Genomic DNA, 23,091 nt, shown 5'->3' with positions numbered 1-23,091 from the left:
GCCGTTGGGCCGTCGTGACTCTGAACGGCGCACGTGCGGCTCCTCGCGCCCCTCAGTTGAGCCTGACGTAGGCTACGGACCGGTGACCGCTGAGGAAGGGGAGCGGGAAGAGCATCCCCGTGGAGCAGGGGGAGCTCAGTCTGGCAGCGTGGGGGAGGGGAGGAGCGGGCGCCTGCGCCCCAAGCCGTTCACAGCAGAGGAGCCGGAGGCGGGGTGGGGACGGCAAGTAGCCAGGGGGAGGGACAGGGCCCTAGGGCGGGTTGAGATGCCGCAGCGGCCGCGTCGCTTGTAAACAGAGCTTGCTTCTGCCCACGTGATCGTGCGAAGTACCTGTACTGGGAGCTGTATTGTCCGCGGCGGCGCCCGCCCGGTGCAGGACGCTACCACGGCGGGAGGCGGGGCCGGCGCAGCCCGCGTCGCGCGCGCTGGGCAACGAGCCGCAGCAGGAGGCCGAGCTCGCGAGCGGCTGTTTCCCCCCCCGCGGCCGGGCTCCGGCGCATCCTTCTCCCCCAAGATGGCTGAAGGCGGGCAGTGAGCCGGCGGTGGATGCGGATGCCTAGCGCGGGCGCGTAGCGGGACACCATGTCCGCCTTCGCTCTGGAGGAGACGCTGGAGGCGGACTGGGTGGCGGTGAGGCCCCACGCCTTCCTCGAGGGAGAGAAGCACAAGTTCGCGTTCATCGTGGCCTGGAACGAGATCGAGGGCAAGTTCGCCATCACCTGCCACAACCGGACTGCTCAGCGGCAGCGCAGCGGCTCGCGGGAGTTGCGCCGGGGCAGCCCCGGGGGGCCGGAGCGACGGGCCCCTGCCCAGGCCGGCGTCTCCGCGGCCCGCCGGACCCCGGCCTGCGGGGCGGACTCCAGCCCGGCCAGGAGCTCCTCGCATCCCCGAGCGGACTCGCTGCTCCGGAGCTCTGAGAAGGGCGCCGCGGCCGGGGCAGAGGCGATGCTGAAGAGCCCGCTGCGGACGAAGGCCAGTCCGGTCCGGAGGCCGCCGCGCAGCACGGAGGCGGCGGCGCCGAGCCCAGCAAGTGCGGCCGAGGAGATCGAGGTGCTGGAGCTGGTGAAGGATGAACCCGCGGCCCCTCTGCTCTTGCTGCCGGGACCCATCCAGCAAAGTACCGAGCCGGCCGCAGACGCGGACTCCCCGGGGGAGGAGTGCAGCTGGGCCGGCCTCTTCTCCTTCCAGGACTTGCGGGCCGTGCATCAGCAGCTGTGCTCGGTGAACTCGGAGCTAGAGCCCTGCCTGCCCGTCTTCCCTGAGGAGCCCTCGAGCATGTGGACTGTGTTGTTCGGGGCCCCGCAGCTGTCCGAGCAGGAGATGGACGCGCTGTGTTACCAGCTACAGGTTTACCTGGGCCATAGCTTAGACACCTGCGGGTGGAAGATCCTCTCCCAGGTGCTCTTCACCGAGACCGACGACCCTGAAGAATACTACGAGAGCCTGAGCGAACTGCGGCAGAAGGGCTACGAAGAGGTGCTGCAACGTGCCCGCAAACGCATCCAGGAGGTGAGGCCCCCAACACAGCTAGGACCCCTCTGCTTAGCCTCCACTTTGTGTCACTCCCTGTAACTCTGCTACCCTCCTCACCACCCGTACAATTGTACAAGTTGAATAGAAAACCAGTGTAGAAAAGGAAAACTTCACTTTGGGTGCAGCCAAAAGGTAAAACTTCAGAGATGGAAAAACTGGGCTAGACCTTGCTGGAGCCAGAGCCATATTTGGATTGTTTCAAGTGCTCATTGTGTCAGGGGCCAGACTTCTGTGATGTCCTAGGAGCAGCTAGATTCTAAACAGTAGAATTTAGAGGTTTGTGGATAAAAATTTGCTGGATCTGGCAAGACCCACATGCCAGATATATGTTTTTTGCATTGTCCTTGCATCAGGAAGTGTTGGAGTCTGGATTTTTCTGTTTGAGTGAGATTAGCAACATGTGTTGTCTAATTTGACAGTACAGTTTGGGAGCTTGAGGTAAAAACAATGTAGGCTCCAACAGATTTTGGGTACGCATATGTGTCTTTGCAGTGCTAGTGAGCAGTGTGTCGATTTTTTTCAGTAGAATTGGAGTTGCATTCTCTTTAGCTAGAAGAATTTTGGGATTTAAAAAAGACCTGGTTCAAGAAGAATCTACTTTAGCGGGGAGGGATAGCTCAGTGGTTTGAGCATTGGCCTGCTAAACCCAGGGTTGTGAGTTCAATTCTTGAGGGGGCTGTTTAGGGATCTGGGGCAGAAATTGGGGATTGGTCCTGCTTTGCGCAGGGGGTTGGACTAGATGACCTCCTGAGGTCCCTTCCAACCCTGATATTCTATGATTCTGTGATACTTTGTGTTGCTGTTGTGCCAGTTTGCAAAAGGGTCTACATTTTTAATTTATTTTTTTTTATAGTCCACTGGGACCTGCTATTTTTGTTTTGTTTAGAGGGTAGCATTTGGGGGACTGGAGTTAAAAATACCAGGATCCAGGTACAAGATTTTGTTTCTCCAGTGCTATTGGGCTGAGATGCATCAGGATCCAGATTTTTCCAGTGTTAGACTGTTTTTTATTTAGGTTTGTACAGTGTTGGCCAAAAAGCTGCCAAGCTCCAGATGCCAGATCTAGGTTTTAGCTAACATCAAGTGCTGGCATGCAATGGGGTCTGAACTTTTAGTGCCATAGGAGCAGCCATACTTCATTCATGTCATAGAATTTGGGTGATGGCCAAAATAGGATAGATCCTACAGGATCCAATTGCTGGATCTGGGTTTTTGTTGCAGTGATGCTCAGATTTGTGGAGGTCTGGATTTATTTTTGTGGCGGTAGCTAGATTTGTTCTCTTCTGACCGTACAGTTTAGGGTCTTGGGTCCATAAATAATCAGGATTCAGGGTAGATCCAGCTTTCACCCAGTGAATGGAGTCATGGAGATCCACAACATGTTCATTCTGAGGATCATGCCATGATGTTGAGTCATGACTTTCACTACAATGCAGCATTTTCATGCATTGACACCTCATTACAAGGCTGTCAGAATTCATAATTGTGATTTTTGTGGCATTCTTACCACAAGGGCCAAATTCATCCTTGGTATTAACTTAATTGGTGATATGTCACTGATGAATTTGGCCCAGTACTCCTTTTCTCATTTGACTTTCTTGTCTGCAAGAGAGGAATAAGAAGCAGCCTAGAGACTCTTGGCCATTTGCCTAGCACTCTTTTTGTATGGCACTGTGTAGTACAAAAGAGGTGCCTATGAGACCAGTGGCCTCTGAGAGCTATGTGTAAGGCCTTGAACCTTATTTGGTGATAGAGCCATTGGTTCAGTGTCGCTGCCCTACAGTTATCTGGGTCCTGATGAGTCTCCATGTACGCTGCTTCTCCACCAGAATCATAGGCAGAAAAAAAGAAGAAATTAGGCAGCCGAATAAGCAGTCTTCTGTCAGATTCGGGTGCTATCAAGGTCTTGCATTCTTGATGAATGTGTATAATTTGTTGCAGACAAAATGGCATGGCAGCATGTGTGTATTTGACCACAGTACAATCTTTCCTTTCCATGGTAACTGAACTAATTGTATACCTAATGTCTGTACAGTTGTATCTCTGTCAGTGCCTATTGTGTAAATCAATCCATCTTTAATTAAAAAGTGCTTCTTGTTTAAGAAAGGAGACCAACTGGTTGATCTGCTCTTTCACTTTTGGCTCTCAGGTTTCTGCATCCGTACCTGTTGAAGCAGCTTGCTTGGTAATAGCTTCATTTTAAACAAATAGTTTATATCATTTGGCTTTGTAATTTTAAGAAAAAAAAGGAATAGATGATGGGGTATCCAATATTTGTTAATAGGTAATTCTGAAGATAGAAGTTTTCTATGCTTTGGAGACAGGCTTGGCTCTTCCTCTGAAATGTAAACCTGGAGGATCACATTTCATATATTCTCTTTCAACTTGCCTTTTCCATCTGTACTTGAAATCTACTTATCATTGGATAGGAATATTAGATTTCTGCAGTTTTGTATGGCTATGAGTGCTTTGAGGGGCAATGCTGAGTGTTCTCAGCATTGGGCATGGTGTGTGTGTTATGAAACCTGGTAAATGTAGATGGTTTTGGTTAGTGTACAAAAGATTTCAAACAGTACTTAACATCTTAAAACATTTTTAAGCCTTACATTTTTTCATGTAACTTTTCATAAGATAAATTCCATTGTGCACTTTAAGATGCTATTTTATTTTTTCTAAAATACTTGTAATATCCATAGGTGTAAATTCTATTAATTTGAAGGGAGTATGGGGTGAAGCAATCTGAGCAAAAAACATCCCCTTTGTCTTCATTGTTGTAGTGTCCCACTCTTCGCCATCTGTTGCTTTTCATAAGTGCCACAAGATCTAATTGATCTTTACAGCAGTTAATAATTGGTGCTGTTAGTACTAGGCATCTTTCTTTTCCTGAACTGTGAAGTTTTAATATACCATAAGCATTTCTCTCCACTTGCAGTGACTCTGTTGTGCAACAAAGATCCAAAATAAGGAAGACAAAAATAGTTGTACAGGAAAGATATAATCAGCATTGTAAGGATTTGATTTTTATCGGTTAATGTCAATAAATGTCAATTTCACATAAACTGCTGAAAAAATAATTTCCCTGGATGATCATTGAAATGTACAGTGAGACAAAATAAGAAACATGCTGCTTGAGAGCTTTAGAGTTCTAAGAATATTTCCTTTGTATATTTTGATGTGATAATTTGTTTTAAACTATAAAGCTTTTACTTCTTGAATCTCATTATGTCATTAAATAATTGTCTGACCTCCTCCCCCAATGTCCCACAACTGTGAACATTTAAATAAAAATCAGAAAAAAGGTTTAAATATGAACAATGATATTATTCATGGAAATTATATAAAAATCAAATTCTGCCAAGTCTATTTAAAATTATTTTAATAATTTGTTTTTCATTTGGTGAAAAAATGCATTTAACTATAGAAGTAAGAGTGTTTTTGCTGGTATAAGCTGTATCTACGCTAAGTGGGTTTGCTGTATAGCTATACCGGCAAACTTCTGGAGTAGACTAAGCCTTGCTTTACTCCCTCCTGCTTAGCCAGTTGTGAAGTGGAGGATCTGGAGAGATGCCTATACTACATGCATACTGCATCTTCTCTTTTATGGGGTCCTTCAGTGAATAGTATCTTTGCTTTTCTCTGCTGCTGCTCCTATCTCTTCTTAACTTCAGCAACATGAAACTGACTCTTGACAGTTGCACTGCTGCAGGCAAAGCTCTGAATTGTGTTTGAGAAACTGGCTAGAACTTGTTAATTTCATCCTGCTGCTGCTTGGTAAAATTACTAACAGCAGTTGAAGGGACATTGCAGTAGTCTACCTGCAGGTGCAGGAAGATCACTCTTCATTTGTTTACATTCTGTTTATATTTAGGTTATTTTCATGACCTTAAGATCTAGGAACAATTTTAATGAAAGCTTAAAGTCAGAAGGAGTTAATGATGTAATTCTCTTATCTGCTGTGGCTACTTTACCACTGTTTTGGAGCTAATAGATTTTATTGTAATCTCTTCCCCAATTTAGTACATACGCAGAGCGCTTTACTGAGCAACTGGATAGTCTTATAAATCTTAATTTTTCAACTCTTGGTTTAATTTTGCTTTTGATTAAAAGTGGTAGACTTAAACAAATCTGTCAAGTCTTATGTACTATTGATATAAATAACAAAGTTTGCTATCACTGAAAAAAATCCTCCCTATTTGCATATATCTTGTATTTGATAATAGTGCATATTGTTAGTCATACTGTTTTCTTTGTAGAGTCAGTGAATTTCTATTGTATGTGGTTGGCTTTTTACATGGCCATAGAGGAGAGAAACAAACAAAAAGTCAAGTCACAATATTGTCAGTGAATTATTTCACATTTTGCAGTTGATTAGATTTAACAGTGTTGCTTCAAAGGGATGCTGTCAATGTGGGAGTTAATTTGTCAACGTCGGTGTAAAACAATTCAAATAGTAGTTAACAACTTGTACGGATGCTGTCTCATGCACATTTGAATGTTTTTGCTTCTGCTAAAGGCAGCGTTCTACAGTGATAGCAATATAGTGAGAAAGTGATGTATTTGCATGATAATTCCAGTAACTTAAAAACTAAACCATAGTTATTTGACTATCATGTAACGCCAATATTTAAGAAGGGCTCTATAGGTGATCATGGAACTTACAGACCGGTAAGTCTCACGTCCGTACCGGGCAAATTAGTTGAAACAATAGTAAAGAATAAAATTGTCAGACACACAGAAGAACATAAATTGTTGCGCAAAAGTCAACATGGTTTCTGTAAAGGCAGATCGTGTTTTACTAATCTGTTAGAGTTCTTTGAGGGGGTCAACAAACATGTGGACAAGGGGGATCCAGTGGACATAGTGTACTTAGATTTCCAGAAAACCTTTGACGAGTTGCCTCACCAAAGGCTCTTACGTAAATTAAGTAGTCATGGGATAAGAGGGAAGATCCTTTCATGGATCGAGAACTGGTTAAAAGGGAACAAAGGGTAGGAATAAATGGTACATTTTCAGAATGGAGGGGGTAATTAGTGGTGTTCCCCAAGGGTCAGTCCTAGGACCAATCCTATTCAACCTATTCATAAATGATCTGGAGAAAGGGATAAACAGCGAGGTGGCCAATTTTGCAGATGATACTAAACTGCTTAGATCACTAGATCATTACCTGTTAGGTTCACTTCCTCTGGGGCTTCTGGCATTGGCCACTGTCAGTAGACAGGATACTGAGCTGGATGGACCTTTGGTCTAACCCAGTATGACCATTCTTATGTTCTTATGACTGCTACTAACAATTTGGATTTAGCTTTGACATAAATGTATCTGTTAAATATGTAGCCATTCACTCTGTCTCTTCTCATAATTCAGTGCCCTGCTGTTTAAAGTCGAACATTGCCTTTTTATATCCATTCTGGATTATCAAATAGTTTGTGTATAGAATCATTGTTGTGATTGAATACTGCAGAAGGTAAAGATAAATCCTGTCTAGGAACTGTAATGGTTAAATCTGAAAGATTTGCAAGACTTCTTGTAAGAGGAATAAAGCATACTTTTTGTTTTATACTTCTCTTTGATTTGAAATTGATTTGAAATTCAGAGACTTCAAATCTTGGCTTCTTTATTCATTATTCTGAACCTTTTATATGACTTTCTGTGGTGGTAGTCATCAGTTAATAGGGTGGTATTTTTTTTTTTTCAGTTGAAATAAAAGGGAGCAGAATAAAGCCAGCATTGAGCACTTTGAAAATTGCAGATGTAGATGATTGACAATAGATCTCAAATACTTGTTGGTGATAGTTTTATTAGAAACCAATATTGTTGTTCTGCAGTCTTGATTCAACACTGAATATTTGAACAAATGAACGTGAAACCACTCAAGGTGAGTGTGATGGGTTGGATCACAGAAAACCCCTTGGGAACTGCCAACTAATGTGCTGAGACTACCTCTGAGCCCGTCTTCCGTGGCAGCTTGGGACTTCAGAACCTTGCCTTGTTTGAGCCAGACATGCTAGCCTGCTACAAACACAGACCTAGGTCTGAACTACATTCCACAAACTGCAGGCTTAACTGAAAACAGCTTGAGAAGTGCTCCTGTCTCCAACACCCAGGTTCCAATGGGGTCCAAACCCCAAATAAATCCGTTTTACCCTGTATAAAGCTTTTACAGGATAAACTCATAAATTGTTTGCCCTCTATAACACTGATAGAGATGCACAGCTGTTTGCCCTCCCAGGTAATAATACATACTCTGGGTTAATTAATAAGTAAAAAGTGATTTTATTAAATACAAAAAATAAGATTTAAGTGGTTCCAAGTAATAACAGACAGAACAAAGTGAATTACAAAGCAAAATAAAATAAAACATGCAAGTCTAACCCTAATACAGTAAGGAAGTGATTACTAATGAAATCTCACCCTCAGAAATGTTCCAGTAAGCTTCTTTTACAGACTAGCCTCCTTCTAGTCTGGATCCAGCAATCACTCACACCCCTCTGGTTACTCTCCTTTGTTCCAGTTTCTTTCAGGTATCCTGTGGGGTGGAGAGGCTTTCTCTTGAGCCAGCTGAAGACAAAATGGAGGGGTCTCCCACGGGCTTACATAAACTTTCTTTTGTGGGTGGAGACCTCCTCCTCTTTCCTATTCAGAATCCAGCTCCCAGATGAAGTTTTGGAGTCACATGGGCAGTCACATGTCCATGCATGACTCAGTTTCTTACCAGCCAGGCCACATTCCCATGAAAGCTCAGATGTGGATTGGCATCTCCCAGTTCATTGTTAGCTTAAGTGTTTCTTGTTTGGACACTTACTGAGAATAGTCTTTTCTCAGGAAGCTGACCAACTGCTTCACTGAGGCTACTTAAAATTAAACAAGTACATCGCCAATATTCATAACTTCGAATACAAAAATGATACATGCATACAAATAGGATGAATATATCCAGTGGATCATAACCTTTTCAGAGAGATGTTACATGGCATATCTAGCATAAAACATATTTAAGTTATGTCATATTTACTTTCATAAGCATATTTCCATAAAGCATTATGGGGTGAAACATCACAGTGAATAATGTATCTTAGTTAACATCTGCCAGTTTTTTGGTACAGTATTCTATATGGAATTAACCAGTGGCCTCATTCTGTTGTCCATACCGTAATTAGGTTTGGCAGAATTTGATTTTTATTTTATATACATTTTGATGGATAATATCAATATTTATTTTTGAGCATTTTTTATTTATATCCATTTAAATTTTCACAGATGTGGGAAAGGAGTCATAAAATAATTTGACAGCTTGAGATTGAAAAAGTTAAAACTGTATAATTGTTAAAATACAAATTGTCAACATCATATGTCAGACATACAAAGTAAATATCCTTAAATTCTCAAGCAGCGTTTTCTTTAGCCATCTGTACATTTTGATTGTTGATTTATGTATATGATGAAATCAACATTTACCAAGAATCTAATCTTTCCAAGACCAATCATAATGTGCACTGATCAGTACCTAGTTGGGAGCCCTATCCAGAGAGGATTTTTTTCCAGAGTTGTCCTTACTCAGCTGTCTTTTTCACGTAGGGCATGTTTTCACTAGCAACGTTAAAGCGCTGCCGCAGCAGTGCTTTAACATGGCTGTGTAGTCGCAGCACCAGCCCTGGGAGAGAGCTCTCCCAACACTATAAAAAAGCCACCTCCAGGAGGAGAGTAGCTACCAGCATTGGGAACACAGCTCCCTGCGCTGGTGCACTGTCTACACTGCCACGTTACAGTGCTGAAACTTGCAGCGCTCAGAGGGTGTTTTTTCACACCCCTGAGCGAGAAAGTTGCATCGCTGTAAAGTGGCAGTGTAGACAAAGCTTTAGTCTAAGTTAGAGTTGCTGTCTGCATACGGGCCCATTGGCATTTTTTTTCAGTTTATCATGGACTACTCAAAGCTTACAAGTGCCTTAGAGTCAAAACTCTTAAGATCTAGTTTTCCACCTGACTCATCCTGCAGTTGTGTAACACAGCATTGAAGGTACTGTGATGATATCGTAGATAAATAGAAATAACAATGGAGTAACTTTCCCATCTTGCAAACTAAAAATGCAAACGCATCAACACTTCTTTCTTTTTCAAAATGAAGATCTCTGCACTTCTGAAATATCAAGTGTATTTTGTTTAAAGATTAATGTGTTATGTACAAGGTGTATGCATGTGCCTTAAAATGTTATCAATTAAACTAAAACATTTTAATGTTGAGAGTGAGATATTAACTTGAAGGCATGGAAAAGTTTGACTGAGGGAGATATAGAGCTTACTCTAAGGGAATATTATAAAGAATTCTTGAGCTTTAAGTAAAACTTCTGAAGTTCTGCTGGAATTATTTTGTCCTTTTAAGTAGCAGTCTTTTGTTGTTTTTTAAAAAAAAAAAAAGTTTCACCATTTTGCCTTCCCTTCCTACATTTTGTTGTCTTTACATTTCAGCTCTTCTCTTTTACTTTTGTTTTGTGGGCAGAAACAAATTTGAAACAATTTTGGTCTTTGAAGCAGTAATATCCTATCTTTTCTCAGCGGTTAGGGTTCTTGTAAATGTGATTTTGCTTTCCGCTGACAAAGTAGCGTGTTGGGGAAAACAACACAAGAATGAGCTTCTTTAAAAGTGTACAAAATTAATAGTTTTAGGCACTTCATTTGTAATAGATGAATACATCTTTGAAAGAACACTTTCCCAGATTCAAACCTCTAAAATTGACTTATGCTTAGAAATCCTCGTGCTTTGGGAGGCTTGTGACCATAGGTTAATTGGAGTTCTGGCTTGCTGCTCTGAACTGTTGCTTTCTTGTTCCCAAGCATTGTAGGGTACTTGGGCCAGGTCTACACTACAAACTTACATCAGTATAACTGTGTTGCTCAAGGGTATGTAAAATCCACACCCCTGAGCAATGTAGTTACACCGACCTAACCGCCGATGTGGACAGCGGTATGTCAATGGCAGAGCTTCTCCCGTCGACCTAGCTACCACCTCTCGTGGAGGCTGATTAACTACACTGACAGGAGAAGCTCTCCCATCAGCATAGCAGTGTCTTCGCTACAGCGGTGCAGCTGCGTTGCTGGAGCACTGTACGTGTAGATAAGCCCTTTTCTCTAACAAAGATTCATAGAAAACTGGACAATGTTGCATACATGTAAAAAATATTAAAAAATGTTTAACATTTCATAGAATCATAGAATCATAGAATATCAGGGTTGGAAGGGACCCCTGAAGGTCATCTAGTCCAACCCCCTGCTCGAAGCAGGACCAATTCCCAGTTAAATCATCCCAGCCAGGGCTTTGTCAAGCCTGACCTTAAAAACTTCCAAGGAAGGAGATTCCACCACCTCCCTAGGTAACGCATTCCAGTGTTTCACCACCCTCTTAGTGAAAAAGTTTTTCCTAATATCCAATCTAAACCTCCCCCACTGCAACTTGAGGCCATTACTCCTCGTTCTGTCATCTGCTACCATTGAGAACAGTCTAGAGCCATCCTCTTTGGAACCCCCTTTCAGGTAGTTGAAAGCAGCTATCAAATCCCCTCTCATTCTTCTCTTCTGCAGGCTAAACAATCCCAGCTCCCTCAGCCTCTCCTCATAAGTCATGTGTTCTAGACCCCTAATCATTTTTGTTGCCCTTCGTTGGACTCTCTCCAATTTATCCACATCCTTCTTGTAGTGTGGGGCCCAAAACTGGACACAGTACTCCAGATGAGGCCTCACCAATGTCGAATAGAGGGGGACGATCACGTCCCTCGATCTGCTCGCTATGCCCCTACGTATACATCCCAAAATGCCATTGGCCTTCTTGGCAACAAGGGCACACTGCTGACTCATATCCAGCTTCTCGTCCACTGTCACCCCTAGGTCCTTTTCCGCAGAACTGCTGCCTAGCCATTCGGTCCCTAGTCTGTAGCGGTGCATTGGATTCTTCCGTCGTAAGTGCAGGACCCTGCACTTATCCTTATTGAACCTCATCAGATTTCTTTTGGCCCAATCCTCCAATTTGTCTAGGTCCTTCTGTATCCTATCCCTCCCCTCCAGCGTATCTACCACTCCTCCCAGTTTAGTATCGTCCGCAAATTTGCTGAGAGTGCAATCCACACCATCCTCCAGATCATTTATGAAGATATTGAACAAAACCGGCCCCAGGACCGACCCCTGGGGCACTCCACTTGACACCGGCTGCCAACTAGACATGGAGCCATTGATCACTACCCGTTGAGCCCGACAATCTAGCCAGCTTTCTACCCACCCTATAGTGCATTCATCCAGCCCATACTTCCTTAACTTGCTGACAAGAATACTGTGGGAGACCGTGTCAAAAGCTTTGCTAAAGTCAAGAAACAATACATCCACTGCTTTCCCTTCATCCACAGAACCAGTAATCTCATGATAAAAGGCGATTAGATTAGTCAGGCATGACCTTCCCTTGGTGAATCCATGCTGGCTGTTCCTGATCACTTTCCTCTCATGCAAGTACTTCAAGATTGATTCTTTGAGGACCTGCTCCATGATTTTTCCAGGGACTGAGGTGAGGCTGACTGGCCTGTAGTTCCCAGGATCCTCCTTCTTCCCTTTTTTAAAGATTGGCACTACATTAGCCTTTTTCCAGTCATCCGGGACTTCCCCGGTTCGCCACGAGTTTTCAAAGATAATGGCCAATGGCTCTGCAATCACAGCCGCCAATTCCTTCAGCACTCTCGGATGCAACTCGTCCGGCCCCATGGACTTGTGCACGTCCAGCTTTTCTAAATAGTCCCTAACCACCTCTATCTCCACAGAGGGCTGGCCATCTCTTCCCCATTTTGTGATGCCCAGCGTAGCAGTCTGGGAGCTGACCTTGTTAGTGAAAACAGAGGCAAAAAAAGCATTGAGTACATTAGCTTTTTCCACATCCTCTGTCACTAGGTTGCCTCCCTTATTCAGTAAGGGTCCCACACTTTCCTTGGCTTTCTTCTTGTTGCCAACATACCTGAAGAAACCCTTCTTGTTACTCTTGACATCTCTCGCTAGCTGCAGCTCCAGGTGCGATTTGGCCCTCCTGATTTCATTCCTACATGCCCGAGCAATATTTTTATACTCTTCCCTGGTCATATGTCCAACCTTCCACTTCTTGTAAGCTTCTTTTTTATGTTTAAGATCCGCAAGGATTTCACCGTTAAGCCAAGCCGGTCGCCTGCCATATTTACTATTCTTTCGACTCATCGGGATGGTTTGTCCCTGTAACCTCAACAGGGATTCCTTGAAATACAGCCAGCTCTCCTGGACTCCTTTCCCCTTCAAGTTAGTCCCCCAGGGGATCCTGGCCATCCGTTCCCTGAGGGAGTCGAAGTCTGCTTTCCTGAAGTCCAGGGTCCGTATCCTGCTGCTTACCTTTCTTCCCTGCGTCAGGATCCTGAACTCAACCAACTCATGGTCAGTGCCTCCCAGATTCCCATCCACTTTTGCTTCCCCCACTAATTCTACCTGGTTTGTGAGCAGCAGGTCAAGAAAAGCGCCCCCCCTAGTTGGCTCCTCTAGCACTTGCACCAGGAAATTGTCCCCTACGCTTTCCAAAAACTTCCTGGATTGTCTATGCACCGCAGTATTGCTCTCCCAGCAGATATCAGGAAAATTAAAGTCACCCATGAGAATCAGGGCATGCGATCTAGTAGCTTCCGTGAGCTGCCAGAAGAAAGCCTCATCTACCTCATCCCCCTGGTCCGGTGGTCTATAGCAGACTCCCACCACTACATCACTCTTGTTGCACACACTTCTAAACTTAATCCAGAGACACTCAGGTTTTTCTACAGTTTCGTACCGGAGCTCTGAGCAGTCATACTGCTCCCTTACATACAGTGCTATTCCCCCACCTTTTCTGCCCTGCCTGTCCTTCCTGAACAGTTTATAACCATCCATGACAGTACTCCAGTCATGTGAGTTATCCCACCAAGTCTCATTTATATATGGTGCTTCTGTGGATGGACTTTGAAAAAAAGAAATCCTTTATTTCTTTATTGCTTTTACTAAAGATAATCATGGGTACTATTTTAATCTAAAAAACAATAGAATGTGCGTAATACCATACGTATCCCAAAGGAAAAAAAGGGCTTTATACGTACACTGAAAAAAAGGGTACCTACTCAAAGACTCTGGGCTCCAATTTAAAAATCCCACATTAAAAGGAACACTAATGTAACAAAAATGCAGCAATACCATTCAGTATGGTCTGTAACTAGTGAGCCAGAAAGTTTTAAAAACCAAAATCACTTTCCTTCTTCAGTAATTCCCCCTCACTATTCTGACCTCTTTTCAAATGCCTGGGGAAAAAGATGAGCTGCTTACACAGCAGTAATATACTATCAAAGCAGGTTATTTAACTGTGTAGACTGTGAGTGGGGAGCATCTTGATATTTGTGCACTGGGGACTTTATTACTGACCTTAGATCAATTTTAATTATTTAGTATTCAGTGTCAAAGTTTGAGTTGTTCATGCTCCTAGGTTCTGGTCATAATAAATATGCTGAAGTTTTTTTTATAGTGATACTAATCTAGGCACGTGCAGTTGGATCACCTTAGTGTGCCTGAATATAGAGGGGGTGGATGTCTATGTAATATACACTTTTTTGGCTCAGGACCAGAATTAGGACACTCGCTATGTCTACACTGGCAGAGTTACATCGCCAGCAGCTACAGTGCCGCTCAGAAAGCACTGAAGGGAAACCGCTGTTGTGTGTTCACACCATCAGCTGCCTGAGCAATAGTGTGTTCACGCTTGTGGCACTTGCAACGGTATTTGGAGTGGTGCACTCTGGGCAGCTATCCTGCAGAGCATCTCTTCCTCTTCTGCTGCTAAGAGTTGTGTGGAAAGGTGGAGGAGGTTGCAGGGCATCCTGGATTCTGTCCCAATGCCCTGTGATGCGTTGCTTTGCATCCCAGCAATCCCTGTGCTTCCATTCGCATTTGGTGCCATCTTTCAGTGGTTTGTGTACTGTATGCTCTGCCTCTTCGGTCTGCAGGAATGGATCCCGCGTTGCTGACCAATATGCTGCTTTCTCTCACTAGCACATCACGAGTGGCAGTGGAGTAATTCCTTAAACTACAAAGGCAAGAAGAGTTCGACATGGATCTCGCCAAGCATAGTAGCTATGACACGAGATTGCTTGTGGCATTCATGGAGGCGTTGACCACAGTGGAACGCCGTTTCTGGGCTCGGGAAACCAGCACGTTGTCATGCACGTCTGGGATGACGAGCAGTGACTGCAGAACTTTCAGATGAGGAAAACCACATTCATGGGACTGTGTGATGAGCTCGCCCCAGCCCTGCGGCTCAAGGACATGAGTATGAGAGCTGCCCTGTCACTGGAGTAGCGCATGGCAATTGCATTGTGGAAGCTGGCTACTCCAGACTGCTACCGATCGGTCGCTAACCAGTTCGGAGTGGGAAAGTTGACCATTGGAGTCGTGTTGATGGAAGTGTGCAGGGCCATTAATCTCATCCTGCTCTGAAGGACTGTGACTCTGCGCAACATGTGTGACATTGTGGATGGCTTTGCAAAAATGGGCTTCCCTAACTGCAGGGGGCGATAGATGGCACGTATATTCCAATTTTGGCACCACACCACCTAGCACATTAATCGGAAGGGGTGTTTCTCAATGGTTCTCCAGGTGCTTGTGGATCACAGTGTGCGTTTCACAGACATTAACGCAGGCTGGTCCAGAAAGGTGCATGACGCACGCATCTTTTGGAACACTGGCCTATTCAGGAAGCTGCAAGCAGGGACTTTCTTTCTGGACCAGAAGATAATGGGCATTTTGACTTCCCTTATGGTTGTGATCCTTGGAGAGCTTGCCTACCCCTTAATGCTGTGGCTTATGAAGCCATACATAGGGCATCTTGACAGCAGCAAGAAGCGGGTTCAACAACAGGCTGAGCAAGTGCAGAATGACTGTTGAGTGTGCTGCTGTCCATTTAAAGGCTCGCTGGTACTGTCTATATGGGAGGCTGGACCTGGCCGATGACAATATTCCTTTGCTTATAGCCACATGCTGTACACTCCATAATATTTGTGAAGGGAAGGGTGGAAGCTTCACTCAGGGCTGTACTGCTGAGGCTCAGCGCCTGGAGGCTGAATTTGAACAGGCAGAAACCAGGGCTATTAGAGGGGTGCAGCGCAGGGCCATAAGGATTGGGGATGATTTGAGGCAGCAGTTTGAAGCTGAAAGCCACTAATATTTGTTGCTATGTTCGGGAGTGCAATGCTTGTAATGCTAGGAGGTGATTGTGATTGGTGCAGACGATGCACTATGAAAGTTTAAGAAAATTGCCTGTTGCTTTGCAGGGCTCTGTTTGCTTTCAATTAATGGACTGCAGATTGCTTTCAAACCAAAACAATTCTTTTATTAAAAAACAACAACCGGAGGAGAGAGAAACAAAAACCACATCAGCACTGTGGGGGAAGGGAGGGTCCCAGGAGGAGGTGCAGTCCAGGATGGTTAGATTTGTGTATGTCCAGATATCCTATGCAACCTTGTCCTTTGGAGTACAGTGCAGCGGGTACTGAACTTCAGCAGGACTCAACTATAGAGGGATGGGTGTCGAGTGCAGTGGGTACTGGGAGTCCACAGGGCTGGACTGTGATGGGGGAGGAGTGGAATGCAGTGGGTACAGACTGGAGCCAGGAGGTTGATAGGAGTTGGTTGGTGGTGTCTAGGGGGTGCATGGGAAAGGGTTTTGCGACAGTGGCTGCAGGGAAGGGCGGGCATGGAGCTGCTTGGTTTGCAGTGCTAGTAGTGCTTGAAACGTGTCTGCTTGGCGCTCCATGGCTTCGTTCTGGTGCGCCACGTTCTTCTTTCGGTCCCTCTTCTCGCTGTCCTGCCACTGCTTTAGTTCTTGTTTTTTGGCTGCGGAGTGCACCATGACGTCACACAGAAAGTCCTCTTTAGTTCTTCGTGGCTGCTTTCTAATTTTGTGCAGCCGTTCAGCTGCCGATAACAAAGAGGGTGGCTGGGCTTCCGAGGTGATAATCTGTGAAGCCAAAATGCAACATTTTACAGAAGCAGTATTTTTTGCAACACACAGACCACTGATTCAGTGATTTAGAACACAGCCACTATTTACATATCTGTCACTAACTGGCTGACCCTAGGCAAGCACACATGAGCCACAAGACCCCCAAAATGGTGAGTAACTGCAGGGGCAGGGGAAATCAGTGTTCCAGAACCATACTGTACACTGGGCACATGCCTCTTGGGGAGAGCCAGCACTTTAGGGGGGGGCTTTATAATCATTCCTGTACCCACATTTTCCGCAGGCTGTGTTCGTTATGGAAGATATCTCACTGCTGAGGGTAAGCAGAGAATCAAGGGAGGGCCTTCTCCAAGGCTGCAGCTTCCACCCTGGCCCTTATGCAGCTCGCTTGTGTGCAACAATGGTCCCCTCCCCAGTGACGGCAGAGTGGCACGGGAAAGTTACCCTTAATGGGGCAAGAAACAAAGCAGCTCTGCCAAAGAACCTGCGGCAGTGGATTGCCCAGTATCTCTGAGAGTTCCATGGAGATCTCTGAGGCAGATTCCTGTGAAGTGAGGGAGTCCATCAATGCCCTGTTCTGCCACTCAGACTAGGCATGTGGTGGTACGCGCATCATACAGATACAAGCCTGCTTTCTCCAACCATCCTACCCCCAACAACTTGCTTCAGCGATTCCCAGAATCAAATCCACTTACCAGGGGCCGCCTCTCCTGTTTGCGCTTTGCCAAGCTCTGACAGCTGTGACTGGCTAGCCTCCTCCGGGGTAGAGAAGAGCATGCATCTCTGACCTCTGAGTTGTCCTCTGCCTCTGGGTCCCCCTTCCCCTTCACATCCTTGTCCAAGATTTCCTCCTCCTGAGTTGGTCCATTCTTGACTGGCACGCGAGCCACCTAAGTATCCACAGAGGCCCTTGCAGTGGAGGTGGGGTTGCCACCGAGTATCGCGTTCAGCTCTTTGTAGAACCTGCAGCTCGTGGGCGCAGCCCCCGAGCGGTGGTTTGTCTCCCGTGCCCTGTGGTAGGCTTTCTGCAGCTCCTTCACTTTGACCCTGCACTGCAGTGTGTCCCAGTCATGGCCCCTTTCTGTCGTGCATCGTGAAATCTGTCTGTAGGTATCATAATTCCTGTGACTGGAGTGCAGCTGGGACTGGACAGCCTCCTCTTCCCAAATTCTGATGAGGTCCAGCAGCTCGGCATTGCTCCAAGCAGGGGATCGCCTGGTGCATGGAGCAGGCATGGTTACCTGGAAAGATGCTTGGAGACCACTGCATGAGTCACCAAGCAAACAGGAAGGGGACTTTCAAAATTCCCAAGGAATTTAAGGGGTGGGGCTGATGGTTGGACACCTGAGGACAGGGCAATAGAGTTCAAACCGATGACCAGAGAGGCGAGGGGAGGCATTGTGGGACACCTCCCGGAGGCCAATCGCAGCACTGTAATCAGCCAGCGTGTCTACACTGGCACTGCAGCGCTGTAGCCCCGGCACACAAAGATCTACACCTCTAGGGGTGTTTTTTTTACAGCGCTGCAACTGCGCAGTTTCTGCTCACTAAATGGCTTGGCAGTGTGTATGTTACACCAATAAAATAAAAACCAGCAGGATCTTATTAAAGGTAAAATACCACATTTATTGTGAATACAGAAAGAATCATAGTAAGCAGTTAGTTATAGCTATAACATTCCATTCAATCTCGTATTTATTCACACATTCATTCATACAAACACACACACACACACAGGTTCTGCAAGGTTGTTATCATAGTTACCAGCCTTAGAGTTGCTCATGCCAAGCCACTGGCCAGGTGGCCTGGACATGAGGAGGGAGCAGGGCTTTGTCTGATGCTCCTGGAAGTTGGGTTGCAGAATTGGACCCCAAAATTCTCACTTTCTAGAATCCATTTTTATAGGAATTTCTTCCTATTCCTGTCTGTGGGAATTGCTTCATCATGCTGTTGCTGAATCAATCAGCAGATGGCACATTCCTGACGGCTCCGTGCTGCCATGTGTTATCTTGTTCTTTGGTTCTCCCATTCTCGAGGCTGTTGGGTGGATTCCAGTCTGCCCTCCGGGGGTCCTCTGGTTATTTCCACTTGACGTCTTCTTCAGCCGATGGACACTGGATTCATAGGCTGGCACCTCCCTGATCATTCACTTATTATCCACGTCAAGCATCCATCCACATACATCCTCTATCTCTATTTTAATCACAATTGTTAATACAACAAAAGGGCGGGGAGTCTCTGGGTGCTGTTTCTGTTGTTACAGAATATTGCTTTGAGTCTCTCTCTCTGTGAATTGCTTTGAGAACAGACTCTGTCTTAGAATGTACTAACGCAATTAGCAGCTTGCAAGTTTCACACATAGAGGGAGAGAAACAGTACCAAAAACCAAGAGACCTCTTAATTAGTAATACCCTCGAATTTAAACTATAGGGAATCAAACTCATTTGTGATTTTAATACAGAATTTCTTTAATATGATCCAACATGTACACCGCGGGAGTTACACTGCAGAAGCTGCTTTACTGTGCAGAAACTTGCCAGTGTAGACAAGGCCTCAGTTGCTTGGTGTTCCTTCTCTCTTTCCACCTATTGCTGTGTTGCTTCCTGTCCTCTGCTTTCTACTTTACTTCGTCTCTCCCTCTCTAGTTTCCTTCCCTTATTCCTAAATCATCTTTTTTTCCCCTCTTTTATTAAATGTCCTGCAGGGCTTAGCTTTAAAGTCAGTCCTTTCTAAGTTGCTTACAAAATCCTGTTTTTGTTTTGTCGTCTTCACAGACTCCTATCTCTGAGATATTGCCACATAGGTAGGCTCTAAACTAGACAGCTGGTTCTTTCCAGTCATTGCATCTTTTTTTTAAACAGCCATTTCCCTTCATAGTGTGTCTATAGTATGCTACAAATGGCCAGCAGGGCTTAGCTGTTATATCTTTTTATAACTGTGATGTTGCTATAATAGAGATGGAAGAGCCACTGAAAAAGAGAATCTTGTAAATGGCTGGACCTGGCAGTTCTTCATAGGCTGCTGTGTAATCTTTGCCAGGACACATTTTGTACATCCTTTAATCTAGTAGAGTGGTCTCCAAAGTGGGGTGCATATACGACCATCCTTGGGACTGGGTGGCAGGAGGAGTGCCGCCGAAGGAGCACCGCCTGCACGGTGGCAGCAGCGCTCCTGGACCTTTGATTATTCGGTGGCATGCCAGCGGCAGCTCAGCTCTCTTCGCTCCGTCTTTGTCGGCACCTCTTCTTCTTTTTTTTTGTTTTGTTTTGTTTTGTTTCCCTGGAGCTGGCCCTGGGGGTGCGCCATTCAAAAAGTTTGGAGACCACTGATCTAGTACACTATTGTTGGTACAATTCCAGTCTGTTTAAAATAGCTGCTTTTAGGATAGAACATCTGCAAAAGTATAGGCTTGATCCAGTTAACTAATAATTTTATGGAATTCTCTTGCTTTTCAGGTGACATTTATGACGAAAGAATATAATGTTGGGAGAGGAAAGGTTCATTCTGAATTTCTTCAGTCCCACCCAGATTATCCTCCAGATGTTTGGTATTTTTGTTCAGAGAGATTTTAGCCCCCATACTAAAAATAAATCTGCAAAAAGGAGGCTGTGGATAGATAGGATAGGTGGGGTGCCTTTGTTACGGAAATTTAACATAGGATGTATACTATATAAATGGCTTGAGCACTTTGTTTAAAAGTCAGGCAACTCTTTTTAAACATGGCTCCACACCCAATAACTTCTTACAATAAGAACAATTATTTTCCACAAAAATAAGTCTGCATTTCAAGTCTTGGGACCTGCTAATTTTACTGTGTAGCTTTTAGTGTCATAGAGCCACTACAAATGGCAAGAAAATCAATTCTTTTTGAATTTTGTGATTGTGATGTGTGTACAACATTTTATACAGTTTTGGGCAGCTCCAGTACTCAAGAGATGTCAATAATTTAATGTTTGAATGTTATTTTTTCTGTCTTTTTAGAGAAGAGCATCAAATGACTTAAGGGGGCAGCATCAACTTAAAAAAAAAAGACAACCTTTAGGACTGTCACCATATAGTGGTTAAAGGAGAACTAGCAGATCTGTGGCCTTTCAAAAACATTTTGATAAAGTCCCTCACAAGAGGCTATTAAGGAAACCTAATAGATGGGGTAAGAGAGAAAATACCATATATATAAAAACTGAGAAGGAAAACAGGGTTAGTCTGTCACTATTAACCTTTTGCCGTGTTGAAAATTGGGTGCACAAATGTTGGTACCAGGACCAGTGTTCAGTGTATTAGTGATCTAGGAAAGAGGGTAAATCCACAGTTACAGATTTTGCAGAATTATTTAGGCTCATCAAGATGAGATGACTGAAACTGAGAAATCTTAACAAAGACAAGACACCTTGGAACAATGCACTTGAACTACTCTCGTACTTTGTAGGATACTAAAATTCACAGTACCAGTCAGAACAAAGATCTCAATGTCAGCGTGTGTAGCTCAATGAAAGCCCTTCTCAGCTTGCAGTGCTATTTAAAAGCAAACAGTATTATCATGTAAAGACTGGGATGGAAAATATTATACCACCCTTATATAAATTGATGGCATGCCCTCCCAGAACTTTGGAAACTGAGATGTGTTGGTGTATAGGATAGTTTTCAAGGATAGCAGTAGAAGTGCTATTACTTGAATTACCTAAAACTAGGCTGTAAAAGGTACTGGAAGGAATAGCCCTCTACTAATTAGAGGGATAGACTAGATGACCTAATAGGTCTCTCTGAGCCATAACTGGTATGAATTAATGAGGGTAGGGCTCTTTTCTTGTTAAAGTATATTGTCTAAACTTGCAGAGCTACTGAAGTCAGAGGAGGGTGGATCTAGACTCGGGAGCGTAGACTAGGGAAGTGTTTGACAATATTTTAAATGGTTAATTGAATTAAAACAAATAGGACGTAAATTCATCCTTGGTGTAAATGGGTGCATATCCACTGAGCACTGTGCAGCACTAACTTTTCCCTTTAATGTCCTTGCAAGCATCTCTGTGGTCATCTCTTGACTTTCATCCACACTCCTCCCTCCTCAGCATAGGTGATGGCTGTGGTAGGGTCATGTGTTTGGTGTTTCTTTTATTTTTGGGCAGCAAAACTTTTCAACTGGTGCAATTCCATTGGTAGTAGCAAGAGATCTGATGTGGACAAGGACCTGATGACAGCTGGTGTTTAACAGTGTTGCTTAAACCTGCTTTGAGAAGGTCTAAATGACATGGTGTTAAACGCTGGTGGCCACATCTACACTAGGACTGTCAGTAAAATAGCTTACACGAATGTTGGCCGTGGTGGACATTTTTTTGCAATCAAAATCCTACCATAGAGAAGACCAACATTTGTTTCTCCCCACATTCTGTTCATTCTTCTTTCCTTTATCCTGTGCTGTTCCTTTGTCTGTTGTGTTGTCTTCACAGTGAAACTTACTGAAATTTAAGGGTTTTTTTGCAGTTCATGGCATAGGCAAACGCTGTCTGTGCTATAAAATAGAACTCTGACTGAAGTTGTGTTTCAGCAACAGGTTTCCCCTGAATGGATATTGAAAAATGGTACTAGTGTCATCTTGGCAGTATTCTTTGTTACCATTTCAGAAAGCATAACTGAGTCTCCATATTTTCCAAAATGGTACTGAAAAATGTCTTCTCCGCTCAACATGAGCATTTAACCAGGTTCTAGTACTGATTCCGGGGGCCTTCTGCTGACAACCTTTGTTGACCGTCTTAATCAGAATTTCCTGGGGTTTTAAACTTTTTTTTTTTTTTTAATAATTGCAGCATCCCTGTAAATGGTTTTATCCCTAAATTGATGATCTATGCTCTTAATTTTTTGGCCTGGGATAGATATATAAGGTGCAATTGAAATGTTTTATTACCACTCATTTGGGATGACTTGTAGGTCATTGCTACAAGTCATCCTAAATGAGTGCCAACAACATCTTTTGTGCCGTACCACTCAATGCTGTACCAACTGCATTCTATCCCTTTTGGCTTTAAAAAGTCACATACTACTGTTCACTACTGCTAGAAACAAATGCCTTGTAATAGTGAAAAGGCAGGTTTTCCAGTCTTTCAGAGATGTAGTATTTGATTCTAGCTCTGATGCATTACAAGACTGGACCTTAAGTGTAACACTGGTCAAGTACTAATTGACATTTGACACTTCAGGCCACTGTAAAATTCCATACTTTATGGAATGGATGTGGCATTGTGGCTTGCTTTTTTTTTTTTTTTTTTTAAAGTTGGTGTGGGTGTATGGTGGTTAGACACTGTTCTGGAATGTTGCAGTAGTCCTGGCAGAAATAGATTAGTGGGACTGATGCAGTTGAGGTGATTAAAAGCAATTTATCACACACCTCTTATCTCATTGTTCAATGTGGATATCACCCCTGTCCCGGGTTTATTTTTCCATAACGTTCCCTCCCCCCCAACACCAAAGAAGCAAAATCATAACCCTTGAAACTCTCCAAGTTTATTCTGTGGCACTTCATTCCTTTGGTACTAATTTAAAAT

The 23,091-nt window shown here is 44.2% G+C and overlaps 1 protein-coding gene across 1 annotated transcript in view; it reads left to right on the top strand.

Moving 5' to 3' along the window:
* The first annotated feature begins 325 nt into the window (after positions 1-325).
* Positions 326-23,091, top strand: part of JMY (junction mediating and regulatory protein, p53 cofactor) — a 133,669-nt gene continuing 110,903 nt past the window's right edge. The window contains exon 1 of the mRNA XM_077816306.1: positions 326-1,509. Coding sequence (XP_077672432.1) covers positions 583-1,509 — 927 coding nt within the window. The 5' untranslated portion in view covers positions 326-582. The remainder of the gene's footprint in view (positions 1,510-23,091) is intronic.

This window comes from Eretmochelys imbricata, chromosome 5, assembly GCF_965152235.1.
Source record: "Eretmochelys imbricata isolate rEreImb1 chromosome 5, rEreImb1.hap1, whole genome shotgun sequence".
NCBI lineage: Eukaryota > Metazoa > Chordata > Testudines > Cheloniidae > Eretmochelys > Eretmochelys imbricata.
The sequence above is the reverse complement of the archived record's forward strand: the minus strand, read 5'-3'. Positions and strand labels throughout refer to the sequence as shown.